Genomic DNA, 16,715 nt, shown 5'->3' on the forward strand with positions numbered 1-16,715 from the left:
TGCAGTATCTACAGGAATCAATAGATTTAATTAGGCGATCCTGACAACACTGTAATGCATTTTGTATAATCTCTTAGAGTCTCAGTGTTGTCAGTATCTATAGAACTGTTTCGAACTAGACCTCCCGTCAACATATTGATTTGTTCAGACACATTTGAAACTGACAACACTGCAATGCAATGCAATGTATTTGGGCAATATCCTAGAGTCCCAGTGTTGCCAGAGAGGAGTTGTTCAGCTTTGAAACTGCTTTGAACTAGACCAGTTACTTATGACATATACAATTCAACAGCTATCAATGCAACAGACTGAAAAGCTTGTAGTATTCTGTTCGATTCAGTCCCTTACCTGAGAAAGAGACGCTCAAATAACAAATTACTGGCAACTTAGAAACGCATGCCGTAAAGATTTAAGAAAATTTGTTGGAAAATTCTCTAGCCCCTTTACCACATACACACTATTTATCTCTTAACTGAACCCTTAAAATCTTATGACACTTTATCTTTAAATGCCTACCATCTCCCCTATGAGGATATCCCCATATTTCTTTCCCTCGCTGCCACACTCCAATGGCAACGAACCACCACCACTAAAAAGCAACTCCCGCCAAAAACGTAGTAAAATAGAAACAGCGGGCTAGAATACCTTGTCTACCTACCTACCTGGCGCAGTGGCGCTCTTCTCTCTCTCTCTTCGAAACTGGGGCACCGCTATTCCAGCGGGTCACTCTTGGTATAATTACCTATAAAACGTTGGTCTCGCTAGACACGAGCCGCTAGTATTCATTCGTGACCTCGCTCGAGACAGACGTCCCGCGTTTTTTTCCCGCCAATATTAATATCGTATTGAAAAATCACCATCACCGAGTGTTGTAATAATAACTAATATAACGCTGCTGCTGCACGGGTTTATTTTTCTCGTGATAAGTTTCATGCCAAAGAGAGGATTTATTTAAACGAAATTTGCGACTACATTTTTATTTTTGGTTATCGTGATCAGTTGTGATTTTAAAAGGTTTTTGAATACCTTTTAATTTTATTTCTTTTGGAAGCTGTTTTCGTTTGGACTGAGTGTGTTGTGTCTCAGGTTTGTAAATATTTTATTTTGGTTTTAATTAATGCTTGTTAATTAGTTAATTTGATTAAGGGAAGATTTTTAGTGAGTTTTTGTTTTAGTGTGTAAGTGTAGTAGTTGGGATTTGGGAGTATTGGGAAGACTAGCCTAGAAATCTCAGGGATTTTCACAATGAGTGTCAGGGAATATTGAAATTTTAATTTTAAAATTCAGGGTAATTTTTTATAGCATGAATTAATATATTTATACTATAATTTAATATAACTGTTTAGCGATATTTGAAATTTTTTACTCATAAACTTGCTTAGGGAAAATGATTTGAGATTCAATAAATTTCATATATTGGTTAGGTAATTTTTTATAGCATGAATTAATATATTTATATTATTATTTAATATAAGTAATTATTTTTTAAACGCGATATTTTAACTTTTTTTAACTGATAAATTTGGTTAGGGAAAATGATTTGAAACGGTAATTAGAGAAAAACCTGGAAAAGTCAGGGAATATTTATTTTTGGAAAAAATACGTTTCAACTTCTAATTTAATTTCGGTGGAAATCGAACAACTTTGAAAGCAATTTAACCATATATTTAAAATAATTCCTAATTAGTCATTTAAATTAAATAAATTTAGTAGAAAAACACTTCTTGGGGGTTGGGGAAAACGCAACTTTCAAATCAATTTAAATGACAATATGTCAGCGAAAATAATCGAAATTAGTACGAATGCGATAAATTTGTGTCAATGAATTTTCATAAAACATTTCGGAACAAATTCACTGCCAAAATCTCTTATATTTTATATAGAAATTCATAGAAAGCACCAAATAAACAATAAAATCACGAATGTCTTGACAAAACAATCAAAAGTTTATGTGAAATATCCGATCTTAATCAGTTCCTTCTTCTAAAAGACGAAAACAAAACGAACATTACGTTTTCTGACCTTTTTATTTTCTGTGTTTTTTTTTTTGAGCAAAATAACAAAGAATTGTCGCTGTCGCGTCTGTTAGAACCGCCCTGTATTAAGTAACGCGCTAATGGCACCTAGTGTTAAAATGTCGTAGGATATACTAGCGTTGAAAGTAAGGGAAGTGCCTTTTCTGTTGACATTACAAAAGACATCTTTTTGATATTTTTTTCCACTCTAATAATTGCTTTTTCAGTTCCACTTTTATGAATGAAAAACCGTTATTTCAGAAAAAAACAATCGGATTTCGAGTTTGTTCGTAGTATAATGTTTAATAGAGTTTAAGGCTAGGTAGTGTTAAATTTCATTACGTTTCTATTCCATTTCCTATAAGATATCTTTATTAATCATTTGATGTTATATTTTAAACAACCAAGATCCTGCTTACTCAAGTTGAATTTATGTTTTTTATTCGTCTTGAATTTGTACCGAGAACAAGGCGAGGCGAGGCGAAGTGGGTTTTATTTCTAATGGGGAAAGAGGCTTAATTACGGTACATTCTCAAAGTGAAAAATATAAGCTTGAATGATTTTCAAAAGATATTTGAAAAAAACGTATTATTTTAAATGTAATTTTTTATTTAAACTTTTAAGTTCTTAATACTGGTCCTAAAGATATATTAGGCCTAATTTTTGGGAAATATCTACGTCACTATTATAGTTTTTAGTGGTTTTATAATTAAAGCAAAAAAAAAATAATAATAAATAAATATATAAAAATAACATTTGAACTCCCCGAAATTGAAGATGGATTATGTATTCTTTTTCCCTAAGTTTGGGTGAGATTATAACGATTAAGGGTGCAGCTAGCCTCTATTTTGGGTCGCTCGGGAAAGGTCGTAACTAAAGTACCGGTCAAAGGTCAAATTTTAACCTAGTATCCCAATTTTTAATTGTATATAGAATATCGAATGAGGAGCTAAAGTTATAACAAGTGGAATTCGGCTGATTTTGATTAATTTCACGTGTTTGGCGAACCTTCTTTCACGTGCTGTGAATTCCTATAAATTAATTCCACGTGAGGTCTTTTATTTTCGAGGGCCACGTGATTTAAATCGTATAAATTCCTCGTGTATTTTTAACTATCTTTCTCGTGCGACCACTTTTGTTTTTAAAAATTTATTTTAATTTTAATTTAATTTAAATTTTTTTTAATTTATATATATATATATTTAATTTAAAACTGAAATTCTATTAACAGAAACACTCCTAGGGCTAGGTCAAGAAGTTAGGCTGAATATATTTGTTTATAGCAATTTTGAGTCGAAAATATAACTTTTATCTATGACATTTTGATTGCCCTAAGGGACACTGTTTTCGAGTTAAGATTGGATTGGAGTATTTTACGGATGACCCCTTAAATTTAATTGAGAAACTGATTAAGACAATGATTTCTAATTTAAATTAATTAAGGGGTCATCCATAAAATTCACTCTTAATTAATCATAACTCGAAAACAGTAGCTGACCCTTAGGGCAAACAAAATGTCATAGATAGAAGTTACATTTCGACTCAAAATCGACCGTGCGCCCAATGAACATCCCCCTTAATTTATGCCAACCAGATTTATCAGAAACACCCTGTTTATATATCACATATTGGTAAACACCCCCAAACATATTATTTTTGTTTACAGGAGCTTATATACTCATAAAAAATTGTGTTTACGAGAAACTATATGGTTATTCTTGTTATTTTATCTGAATTTTGACACGCTCTATACCACCACGCACCATCACCTTTGCGAGGGATTTATTTTGTTTGTAGTTTCGCGTTTTCTATTTTATCTTCCAGACTTTTTAGAGTTTTGATTCACAAAGCCACGGAGACCTACTTTTACCATCCTCTTAACCGAAAAGATGTTAAAAAAAATTGTTTTTCCCCCTCTTCACCCCCCCCCCCTAAAGATATCTTTCAAATTATTGGATCCGGGTACGTTGATATTAAAATAGACATAAATTTAAAACCACCGTTACAATATGACGTAGATAGTGATGTTAGAATATATGTTCCGTTAATAAAGTTAGTTAGTGTTTTAGGCTTTTGTTAGGCTTCATTTAAATTGATACACCAGGCTAGGATATTTTATTTTTAATCAAAAGAGCGTATAAAATAATGAATATCATCAATTGGAACCGTGTTTCTAAATACAAAATTAAAAAAGATACGAGCAATTAAGTAATAAGAGTAATGGATGGCACTACGCGTTAGGTTCTCCCGCCAAGTACTCACTGGGATTACCTTTATTGGACGAACGAACACGTCAGGTGGTACTAGGCGTCCAATAGGGGTACTTCTAGGGAAAGCCTAACGCGTAGGGCCATCCATTACTCTTTATACTCAATTACTCGTATCTTCTTTAATATTGTAGATAGAAACGTGGTTCCAATTGATGATATTCATTATTTTATACGATCTTTCGATTAAAGAAGAATAAAAATTTTAGCCTGGAGTATTCCTTTACGTTTTTAAGCATCGTTAGATTTATAATATTATAATCAAAGCCCGTCACACTCTTACGCGAAAGTCAACCGGCAAAAATGATCCATCGAAGATCTTCTATTGTTCGTTATTAGCGCGAGAAGTTTGAATCCAATCTTTTTGTTTTTAATTCTAGGTTAATTTTCAAATGAGGTTATTATTACGTAATGCCTATTAAGAAATGTCTTCAAATCGTTACACCGCGTTTTCGCCCATCTTAAGACCTAATTTTCATAAATTACATTTTTAATATTTGGCAGAAGCGGGTTTAAAAGCGCTATAGTCAGGGCCGTCGAGAGAGGTTGGGTCAAGGGTCAAGTCGGACAGTTTTCCCGGGTGATGTACTACCTTTACCTTCTAGGGAGCATGTCCGGGCCACCTGTAGAAGGCTGAGATTTAGGCATTTTTTCAAAGTGTCCCTATCGCCACTAGGGCCTAAGCACTTATAATTAAAAAAATTGGACATTGATCACTTAAAATTAATGGTGATACCTTGAAACGTTTTAAATTAAGTGGCCACAAACTCTCTCGACGGCCCTAGTCCTAGTTGAAAGCATGAGTGACCCTTTGACCTTCGCTCCTTCGTATACGTTAGTGTAGATACCTAACCATACCCAACCTTACCTTCTAAGTACGTAAATACCTAAGTAACCTAACCATACCCAACCCAATCTTACCTTACCTAAGTACCTAAATTTAACCCAAGTGGGAACAATTAGAACTTAGCAATTGATGCTAAAACCAGGGTTGTATACAAGCATGCACCGGGGACAGGAAAGACCTGGAAATTATTACGTATGAGTATGAATCGTGTAAAGTTTGTTAGATACATTGTAAAGACGGTCAAAATATCGCCAATGGGGTTTTAACCTAGAATCGATGCCGCTGTAAACACAATAGGTAATAATTTCTTAATATTCGATTTTAGCCCCAAGGTCTTCCGTCCGTTCGAGATATTTGATTTTCCTAACGTTATAGGTATCGAATCAAGTTATTAAGTACTACTGGCAAAGTTTTGTGTGTAGTATATAGTTCGACCTGATACCATGGAATGCTATTATTACGATATTATTATTATGTTTATGACTTAAATATTTATTTTCAAGTTTATGGATATGAATCAGAACGCGGATACGGGTGGTCCTTACCGGTTACCATTTATTTACAAAATGGAAGGTGACTTAACGTCATCATTTTTGATACAATTATTACGCGGCTATACCTTTTTGATATTGAAACCTCTACTTCACGTGACAACCCATTGATATTATTAGTATTATTTTAAAATCTTAATTAGTAGTCAATAAAGTGTTTTTAGTCATTTGTGACGTACAGTTCTCAACCGCTATCTACAACAACAGACTGAAAGAAACTTGTAGTATTATGTTTGATTCAGTGATCATTCTAATAAGTCTGCGTGCATAAATTAAGGGGGATGTTCTTTGGGTGCACGATTTTGAGTCGAAAATGTAACTTCTTATCTCTCCATTTTGTTTGCCCAAAGGGACACTGTTTTCAAGTTAAGATTGGATTGAAGTATTTTACGGATGACCCTTTAAATTCAATTAAGAAACTGATTTAGACAATGATTTCAAATTTAATTAATTAAGGGGTCATCCCTAAAACACCCCAATAAAATCATAACTCGAAAACAGTGTCCCTTAGGGCAAAAAAATGGAGATAAAAGTTACATTTTCGACTCAAAATTGATTTCCCATAAAGCACTGCCTTTTAAAGCTGACAAACCTTTCAGAAACACCCTGTATATATATCGATCACCACATCACGTATTTTTTTTATATAAAATTAACCATGGCATAAAATACTTGAAATAAAATTGGTAAGAGGAAATAATTTGTCGGGGATATCAATGTCCTTGTCGGGATGAGATGATGACACTGTTTTAAGTTGTCTCCAATGGTCACGCGTATCCGAGCAATGATCAGGAAAAAAAAATAATAAAATCAAATAGGGAATCAGAAAAATAAATCGCCCCTTCTGGCCATTAAATACCAAAAAATATACCGTAAAAAGAAATAAAATAAATATCCCAAAATTTATCAGACTATAAAAATGTAAAATCAGATCGGAAATTAGGGCTTCCCATCGATAAATATCGATGCCTTCAATTAAAGCACGCTTTTATATTATCGCAAAAGGAATTTTCGTGCCAAAAACAAATATCGTTACGTTTGATCTGTAAAAAATTTAGAGTTTTTCAGATTAAATTTTAAAATAACGGATGGTTAGAATTCCGCTTGAGTAGTAAGTGTAGGGAGTACAACTGTCCTATAATTCCTATAAAATCCTATATTTTTGAACATGTCCTATATTCTAGTATAATTTCAAGAAAGGTGCTATAATATCCTATATTTTTGACTTAGTTTGGGAAGTTTTCGTATAGTTTACCATGAAATTATCAAAATTTAGTTGGCTCTTTTATCGAGATCACTCCGAAATTGTGAGATTTGCTTAGATTTTTCTACATACTTTAAGCCTGTATATTATTATATATGAGCATTTTTAGCACTATATTTTCCTATAAAACACATTATTTCTCCTATAAAATCCTTTAATTCCGGAAAGAAATTCCTATAAGGAATTTATAAATTTTTCGCTGGGCTCCCTGCAAGTGTCCTTTTTTTGAACGAGTTGGAATCCTGGGTAATTTTTGATAACTTACCCATTTCATTCTCCCTTAGAAGGACAAATCCTTAACAGTAATTATTACGTGCGTAACCCCAAATTCTTAAAATTATCATTTATTAATTTCTTAATTAAATTTTTAATTAACCCTAATTTTTCTTCATATAATTATGATCCCTTAACCCTTTGATTTAAACCGCCCGCACGTGCTTATTAAAAAGAAGGTTGATAGGTGGAACCAGTAACGAATAAAAAAAGGTTTAATTTGCTGTAATCAAAAATAGATGATTGGTCAAGGATTTTAACTTGAAATAATTCGGGTTATTTGTCCATCTTTAAGAATCCCGCAGGATCCGGGAATATATATAGAAAAAAAATAGATTGACCTAATCACGACGCGGTTTGCTACCAAAAAATTGAGTACAAGAATTTGGGCCAATAACAATAATAATATACATTGGAAAAAACACGTTTTTCAATATTTTATATATTTATACCCGTTTTATTTTTATTCGTATTTATTAAATGTTATCATGAATAAATTTTAAGATTATTCGATGACATTTCAAATTTATTTTCAAGGTTGTTTAATTTAATTTTGAAATTTTTCTAAGCCTAGTTTTACATTTTTACTAAGCCTAGTATTAAGTTAATTAAACAATAGTTTATAACAATAACATTTTGCTAAGCCTAGTTTTAAATTAATTAGACAATAATTTATAACAATAACATTTTGCTAAGCCTAGTTTTATATTAATTAAACAATAATTTATAACAATAACATTTTGCTAAGCCTAGTTTTAAATTAATTAAACAATAATTTATAACAATAACATTTTGCTAAGCCTAGTTTTAAATTAATTAAACAGTAATTTATAACAATTACATTTTGGTAAGCCTAATTTTAAATTAATTAAACAATAATTTATAACAATTACATTTTGGCAAGCCTAATTTTAAATTAATTAAACAATAATTTATAACAATTACATTTTGGCAAGCCTAATTTTAAATTAATTAAACAATAATTTATAACTATAACGTGGAATAAATTTAAATTAGATTATCAATACAATTTTAATTTCAAGTGCTAAACATAATTTTAATTAGGTTCAATTAAAATTGTACAACAATTATCCTGATTCCTGAATTTGTTTTATAACGGTAACTAATTTATATTCTGTAGGAATACCAAATTAGACTCACGATTTTGATCGTATAGATTCGTTTTATTTTTTACTTCTTCCTCCTCGATGTATATAAAAAACCACCCAAACAACCTTGACATTGCGTTTTAAAAACCAAAACCGCGGCCTCGACCGCTTAAAAAGAGAACTGGATTTTCTTTTACGTTAAAAAAAAAAAAAACCGGGAAAATACCTTTTAATATTAAAAGCGCGCCAAATCAACGACATATGAAAAAATATATATTTCCCGCCAAATCATAACGGGATTCAGACCAGACCAGAACACGCGCGTGATAAAATTGGCGCGTGAAATTATTATTATTTTTTTTTAATCAGTTGAGTAGAGTTTCGCGCGCGCTGGGTTGGGTTTTGGTTGCCATGGATACCGTATAAGATTTTAGTACTTTGTAGTAAGTTGCTTTAGAAATAGGCTTATTTATGATTTTTTTTTTCATTAAGCCTAATTTTGTTTTCTTTTAATTGTTTTTTAGGTGGAACCCTTAAATTTCTTCAAGTGCCATGATTCTAAGGATTTTTCTCCTTTCAGCTCTAATATTACAGGTACGTTTGTTTCCATTCTTTCTATAAATAAATTAAATTTGCATAACAATTACCTTATTTTTAAATACCAAGAAGTCTAATTAAGTAAAGTTTTAATGGGGGCCCCTTATTTATTTACCCCGAAATTTTAATTGCAGTTTATTTTGTAACACTTTCACTCTGGTCGTTTATAATATTTAAAACTTCCTGAATCTCAATTAATTTTAATTATAATTATTAAAACAAATAAATAAACGTTACCGGTACACATTCTCTCCCTCTTTTCTTAATTTAATTTAAAATCATTCCCGCGTGGAATATGTTATTATTATTATTCAAATTTAAACTTAGTATCATTTATTAATTAGAGTTACGTTGTTAAAATTTTAATTGTCTTTTTGGGACCAAAAATGTTCCGTACTATTAGAAATTATCGCATGACTAAATTTATTGTCTAAATTTAGTACAAATTTATTTTAGTATGTCAATGGGAAAATAAAAATAAAAAAAATAAATTCGACCAAGGCTTAGAGATTAGATAATCTTTCGAATTCAATTGGTATTTAGATTGTAGGGAATTCACGCTTCAATTCTGCCATTTCTTATTTTTACACGTTATCTCATTTAAATTTTTGAATGAGAAGCAGGTATGGGGGGGGGGCAAACCTCGCGTGAAATTAAAAAGAAAACATTTTTATGTAGATCTTATAATCACGAATGTTATTTTAATTTTATTTTTATTTTTTTTACTTTTTATAATTCTTGAGGGTTTAAAATTTTCAATGAAGTGTTTAAAAGCTTAAGTTATTTAAACAGCTTAGTGGGTTATCTTAATATGGTATAATAAATCACGTTTAAATTGGATTTAAATGAGGTTTTAAGATTTTATTTATTAATATATATATCTTGAAAAAAAGAGAGATAAACTTTATATTCAAAATTGATACGCAGTTTATTTTAAATTTAAATTAAAACGCGATTGATTATACAATATTTCATTTGGAATTTTAATTTTAATATAATGTTAATTACCTTCGAATTTATGTTTAGAAATTAATTCATAATTTAAATTTTAGTGAATTAAATTCGAATTTATGTTTAGAAATTAATTATTAATTTAAATTTTAGTTAATTAAATTCGAATTTGTGTTTAGAAATTAATTATTAATTTAAATTTTAGTTAATTACATTCGAATTTATGTTTAGAAATTAATTATTAATTTAAATTTTAGTTAATGAAATTCAAATTTATGTTTAGAAATTAATTAATATTGAAAATTTTAGTTAATTAAATTCGGATTTATGTTTAGAAGTTAATTAATATTGAAAATTTTAGTTATTTAAATTCGAATTTATGTTTAAAAATTAATTATTATTGAAAATTTTAGTTAATTAAATTCGAATTTATGTTTAAAAATTAATTAATATTGAAAATTTTAGTTAATTAAATTCGAATTTATGTTTAGAAATTAATTAATATTGATAATTTTAGTTAATTAAATTCGAATTTTTATGTTTAGAAATAAATTTATATTGAAAATTTTAGTTAATTAAATTCGAATTTTTATGTTTAGAAATAAATTTATATTGAAAATTTTAGTTAATTAAATTCGAATTTAGGTGATATTCTCGTTAACGATGAAAATTTAATAGTAGCTATATTTTTTTTTAATTTCAAAATAACATATTATTCAGAAATCAATTAATAATTTTTAAATTCGAATTTTCGCGATACTCTTCTAGCTTTTGAGCACCAATTTTCATAGCTACTCAAACACTATAAAATATATATAATCTACTCTACGTCTAGTAGTAGAGGAAAACCGTGTTGAATTAAACTCCAAAAATTATGAAATTCTTCTTGGGAATAGCGGCGGTAATAGGAACCATTACTAAATAAAAAAATTAGGCTTAGGTACATTTTTTTGTTCTTCCGGGTTTGTAGAGTGGAGTTGAGAGGATTATAAATGCCTTTGGGCGAGTCCCGACTTTACCTGACTGAGTGAGTGAGTGAGAGAGAGAGAATACCCGTGTTCTTTCGTACCCTGATGAATAATAACCTACCTCAACCCGCTTCTTTATTAAAGTACCAACCGCCCCCCCCCCCCAGACACTAACACGCCGCTATAATATCACCCTGAACTGATTACTTAACCCGTAGTTTTCGATTCATCCATTGCTTTTAATATAATTGGAATAATATTCAAACATATAAATTGACATCGCTTTAATACTTTAGTTATGTAATTCATGATTCTTCCCATGCAGGCTCACTAACCCTTTTTGTTTGCTCTCCCGCTCATTAAACTTCAGATGGGTGACTATCGCACCGTGGGGGTGAATAGAGACCTTTCAGTTGGATGAGTACTACGTCAGACCCTCCTAAGTCTTATCTCGGTTCTGGCAGCCATATTGGTGGGTTTCAGCTTTTCTCCAGCATTTAACCCACCAATATGGTCCTGTAAATATCTGACAATTTATAGCTCCTCCCACAACTGAAGGATATCTATTCTATAACTGTTTGGTATTTACTAAATCCTCAGCAATCAATAAGCCAACGAAACTTGATTGTCTTGACGTGGGACAAAAATTAATCAACAAAACACATGCGCTTTGGCAAATAGTTAAGCACTAATATAGTAATGATGAGGGAATTATTTATGGCGTATGTGATTCGTTTTAGTAACCTTGCTCCAAATGTAAAATGATCATGGGAAGAATCATGTGGTACACTTCTCTCGAATAGAAGTATTATATACTTCTGGTGCTAGTAATTTTTAATAACCGCAACTTTATTTTTGACTTTTACCCAAGTAGTAAGTAAAGTGGAAAATAATTAAAATTGGTTAGGGTATATTAATGATGGTAATTAAAGAAACAACAAGGACTTTTTAAATGAAAGATCTTAAGAAATCCGGGATTATTACGGTGACGTTTATATTGGTATTTGATGCTCTAAACGAAGCGTCAACAAAACCTTTAAAAACCCCTAAGCCTTTTTTCATGAATGGATAATTGGGAGGCTATCAAAAACCAATCCGTTCTGCTCTCCTAAGCGCGACAGATAAATAAGTAAGCCATGATAGCCACGCGATATATCGTGGTTTTTTGTTCCCACTTTATTTTTTTTTACCCACAATACCAAAAAAAAAAATATTCCCAAGTACCTAATCTGTCTCAATTTACGTTGAAAGTGTTGGAATAGTTTCGAAAGAAGAACAATCATCGCATTGTTTGTCTAGTCGTGATAATTGTGCGAAGAAATGCCTCACGAAAACCCCATCAAATGTCGCCATTAAAGCGATATTCGTGGGATCATAATTGTGATGAACGAAAGCCACGAATCTTATACATAGTTTTCAAACTAGGAGGATTCATACCAGGGATAGATTTAATTTTAGAAGTAGGAATGGAGAACAGAGTAATCTGGGCTCGCGGTCAAAGTCCCGGACCCCTTTCTCCGGGACGGGGGGTATGAAAGAAGAGGCGGGTCATAGCGACAGAGGTAAAAAGGAATTGCGTATTTTTCGCCGTCCCCATCGTCAGCAACGTCATCAAAACGTAGTTTAAGAGAGCCAATAAGATAATTTAAACTTTTCGTTACGTGTTGGAGGGAGGGGCTCTATACTGGGCTATGAGTCGGACTGAAGTAAATACTAACCGTTCTCCATTCCTACTTCTAAAATTATATCTATCCCTGTCAGTACTTATTAAATTATAAACAATTCATAAGGCTACTTGATATTTCATAGCAAAAAGAAGCTCACTGTACTCTGTAATTTCTTCTTTAGCAATTCCGTTATGAACACATTTTTGGGGTTAGGGGCCCCGTTTCTAATTATCTGTCATTGCTAATCGCTTGTCTTTTAAACACTTGTGTTTTTTTTTTCTTTCTCATCAATTAATTATATCAACCTTGTTTTTAAAAAGAGGCCTTCATATTCACCCAAATAAGATAAAGAGTTCATAGTTATCAACACCTAAGTCTCGTTCCTAGAACGTTTTATTCATACCATAGTTCAATCCATTAGATTCGCGTAACGCGTAGCCCCTAAAGGTAACGCCTAAGTTACTGTCGAAAACGCCACACTTTTTCCCCGTCAAACAAAGGGGCCTCATCTACTCTGTCTTAGATTCAATTTTACTGATTGGTTACCTGTTAAAAAAAACCGGGTGTGTTTTGTGAAACAGGATTTCACCTTCAAATCTTTATTGGATTAACTTTAATCTTAATTATTCTTTGCTTTTAAACAGAGCTTGTCCAAAGAAATTGATAGCAATCAGGACCTCCAACAAGAGGAATCGGTACAATTACCAGCGGAACACAGAGCAGTTTTACCATATCCGTCCGAGTATGGTAATGCAGCGCCACAAATTGGTGGTCCTCATATCGCGGCAGCCGCAGCGCCAGTACCATCAGTCGCTGGGGTACCCGGAGGAGGTGGTGGTGGTGGCGACCATGATGCCTGGCCTTCCGGAAGACCTGATATGCCACAGGTTAAGTCCCTCAATGTCAAATGCGAGAAGAATCACATGAAAGTCAACGTGGAGTTCGATCGGCCGTTTTACGGAATGATTTTCAGTAAAGGTCATTACAGTGACCCCGCTTGCGTACATTTGCCACCGGGAACTGGACATTTGGTTGCTAACTTCGATATCTTCATGGGAGGTTGCGGAATGACTAGTAGTCAACAAAGTGGATATAATCATCCAGAGCAAAGTTCAGGTAATTGTTTTTGGTATACTTGTTTTGGTGTGTGGGAGCCAAGTGCTTGGTGTTGGAATTAAGTTTGTCTTTAAAGTTTCCAATAAATAAATTAATCATGTACAATTGATACAGGTCTCTTTATTGAGAACACGATCATAGTTCAATATGACCCTCAAGTACAAGAGATTTGGGATCAAGCTCGACGATTACGTTGTACTTGGTACGATTTCTACGAGAAAGCCGTGACTTTTCGTCCCTTCAACGTCGACATGTTGGATGCAGTCACAGCCAACTTCTTGGGAGACAATATCCAATGCTGGATGCAAGTCCAAGTTGGAAAAGGACCATGGGCCAGCGAAGTCTCCGGTATCGTCAAAATCGGACAAACAATGACCATGGTACTCGCTATCAAGGATGAAGAAAACAAATTCGATATGATGGTCCGTAATTGCATCGCTCACGATGGTAAACACCAACCCATTCAACTCGTCGATGAATACGGATGCGTAGTGCGTCCGAAGATCATGTCCCGTTTCCAGAAAGTTAAAAACTTCGGTGCTAGCGCGTCAGTTGTCTCTTACGCCTATTTCCAAGCTTTCAAATTCCCCGATTCGATGAATGTTCACTTCCAATGCGTCATACAAGTGTGCAGATACGAATGTCCCCTTCCAAAATGCGAAGGTGATCACTTAATCGATCATCATCACGGTGCGGCGACTGGTAACTTGGGAGGCGATTACTTACCGGCTCCTCGGGAACCCGCCGGATCTTATTCCGAAAACAAACCGGTTTATGACAGCGCCAATAAAGACGCCTCTACCTCCTCGGAATCGTCCGATCAAACAGTTCATATCAGGGATGGTTTGAAACCAGGAAAGGGAGCTAACTATCCTGGACACTTCTACAACCGACAGGGTGACCAACTACCGGATGAATCTTCTTCGAGTCCTAAAGATGACGAGGGTGGTAACCAATCGGAAGACGAGGAATCGTCATCGGACGATAAGGGAAGCGATAGTGACGTTACCTCCGCCGTACATGACGCTAGATTCCCCGTTTCCGCCGGGGTTGGTATGCCAAGATCATTGGACGTTAGCAGGAAACGTCGTCAACTTCAGGATATGACTGATATCCAAACGCAACGCGTCATTCAAGTTGTAGCCCCGGGAGATGTGGCTTTCACCTTGCCAACTGGTGCCGAGAACCAAACCACCGTCGATGTCTTCGCGACGCCATCCGAGTTCGACGCTTCAGCCATTTGCATGTCCTTACCGGGATTCGTGGCTGGGCTCATCATTCTTTTACTTCTACTCATCGTCTCCTCTTTGGTGGCCGCTTTCTTGTTCCTTAGGGTCAGGCATTTGACCGGTAAAGGGTGCGTTTCTTCGTCACCCGAAAATATCATTTCTTACGATAACACCGAGTTTGTCAAAGTCGCGGTTCCTGTGGTACAGTGATCTACTTAAATGAGAGGTTGGTTTGCGATATTTTGAAACTCAAGTACTCTTTTAAGGACCACCGTTAAATTATCTCAAAGACTAATTAACTTTTTTAATGGTAAACTAATTAATACAAAGCGGGTTGCGTCGTTGTTTTTGTGTTTCACTTGAAAATAAAACCGGTAACTATAGAGATGATCGCAGTCTTAGAATGGGTCTATATTCTCATCGTTAAAGACGAGTATAAAGACCGTTTCTAAGAGTGCGATGGGATGACAAGAGTTGCAGTATTAGAAAGGATATTAATGCTCAGGAAATATTAAAGTTTTCTGTGGAAATTGAGTCCTTTTGAAGGCTGCGAAGGTGAATTAGTCCCATTTTATTTTATTATTATTTTTTTTTTTTTTTTTCAAAATAAACCAACATCGTTTTTTTTTCGGTCCCACCTCACTTGTCGTGAAACAATTTCAGAAAATAACCTAGTCGGTTTTTTCGGAATGTAACTTAATTTATTCACTTACTGAATGAAATCCATGAATTAATTCATGAGAATTATGAATACTCCGAAATATGTTTATTTTTAAAGTCTAATTCAGTTTGTGTGGCCGTACCATTTTTTTTGAACATTTTTCTTAAATTATTGTTTGTTTAGTTGTTTGTTTTTGTCGTCTATTTATTTATGTTTATGTTTATTCTTTAGTATTTTGTTTCTAACACGAACACGTGTGACAAACAATTTCCGTTTAAAATCTTCTGAAGGAAAAATTAGTTTTAATTTAACTAAATTTGTTTTAATTTCTTTTCTTATCAACTTTTTATATTTAAAATTAAAGAAATGTCTTTAATTATTTTTAAAATAAATAAATTAGTTAATTAGAATCGGTTTAATAGTGAAGGTTTCTAATTATATATATATTTTTTTTGTTAATTGTTTAATCTGGAAAATACTGTAGAAAAAAACAACTATTTGTTTGTTTTTCTTGAACAAACTTAATTAAGGTCAGAAAGAATTGTTTACTAAATATGTAGTGATTTTTTTTAAACTAATGTCTAAAAGAAAAGAAACCCGATTAATATTGTAAATAGACTAATATTTTTTATTTTTTTTTTACATTCGCGGGAAGTTGTGATTTTTTTTATAAAATAATAATAATAAAGTCCCGCCTTTGATACTCGATTTCTTAATATTTTTCCAATCTGCGCATGCGTTGATGAGATTTGGCGCCAAAAGCGTGATGAAAGCATATGTGACATAATTAGGCCCGAAATAGCTTTTAAATTGATAACTTCATTTATCTAAAATTGGCCTACAAGTCCATTCATATTTTTGGCCTGAAATAAATAAATGAAAAACTCATTTCTAAAGTATTTCTCGTTATATGAAACATTCCCAGCATTTAAGGTTGAATTTTTGCGCCCTAAAACACGCAATTTAACGCGTTTAGTACATTTAAACTTGAAATAGGCTTAGCTACAAACGACCAAACGCAGCGCGAGAATTATGATTTTATTTTTCCTCTTTCCTTTTTTTGCTTGGTTGATTTTTCTAGCTCGGAACCTCAAGACGGAATACTTCGGTTCGGGACTAAATTTTAATTATGTTAAAATAATACATCCGCCATTGCAGGTAAAAAAAAATATATAAAAATAAGTTGTCGGAGGAATTGAG

At 32.8% G+C, this 16,715-nt stretch overlaps 1 protein-coding gene across 2 annotated transcripts in view; it reads left to right on the top strand.

Moving 5' to 3' along the window:
* Window positions 1-16,223, top strand: part of LOC149676592 (uncharacterized) — a 28,595-nt gene extending 12,372 nt beyond the window's left edge. The window contains exons 1-4 of one of the 2 annotated variants that reach the window (XM_089837646.1): window positions 648-1,086; window positions 8,851-8,920; window positions 13,154-13,625; window positions 13,740-16,223. In XM_089837646.1, coding sequence (XP_089693772.1) covers window positions 8,879-8,920; window positions 13,154-13,625; window positions 13,740-15,064 — 1,839 coding nt within the window. In that variant the 5' untranslated portion in view covers window positions 648-1,086; window positions 8,851-8,878 and the 3' untranslated portion in view covers window positions 15,065-16,223. Of the gene's footprint in view, window positions 1-647; window positions 1,087-8,850; window positions 8,921-13,153; window positions 13,626-13,739 lie in introns of those variants that run through there. The other variant, XM_089837647.1, reaches the window with a different exon arrangement.
* The last annotated feature ends 492 nt before the right edge of the window (window positions 16,224-16,715 follow it).

Source organism: Phalangium opilio, unplaced genomic scaffold (assembly GCF_054372755.1).
Source record: "Phalangium opilio isolate 3A_F unplaced genomic scaffold, DU_Popi_V2 ptg000045l_1, whole genome shotgun sequence".
NCBI classification, from domain to species: Eukaryota; Metazoa; Arthropoda; class Arachnida; order Opiliones; family Phalangiidae; genus Phalangium; species Phalangium opilio.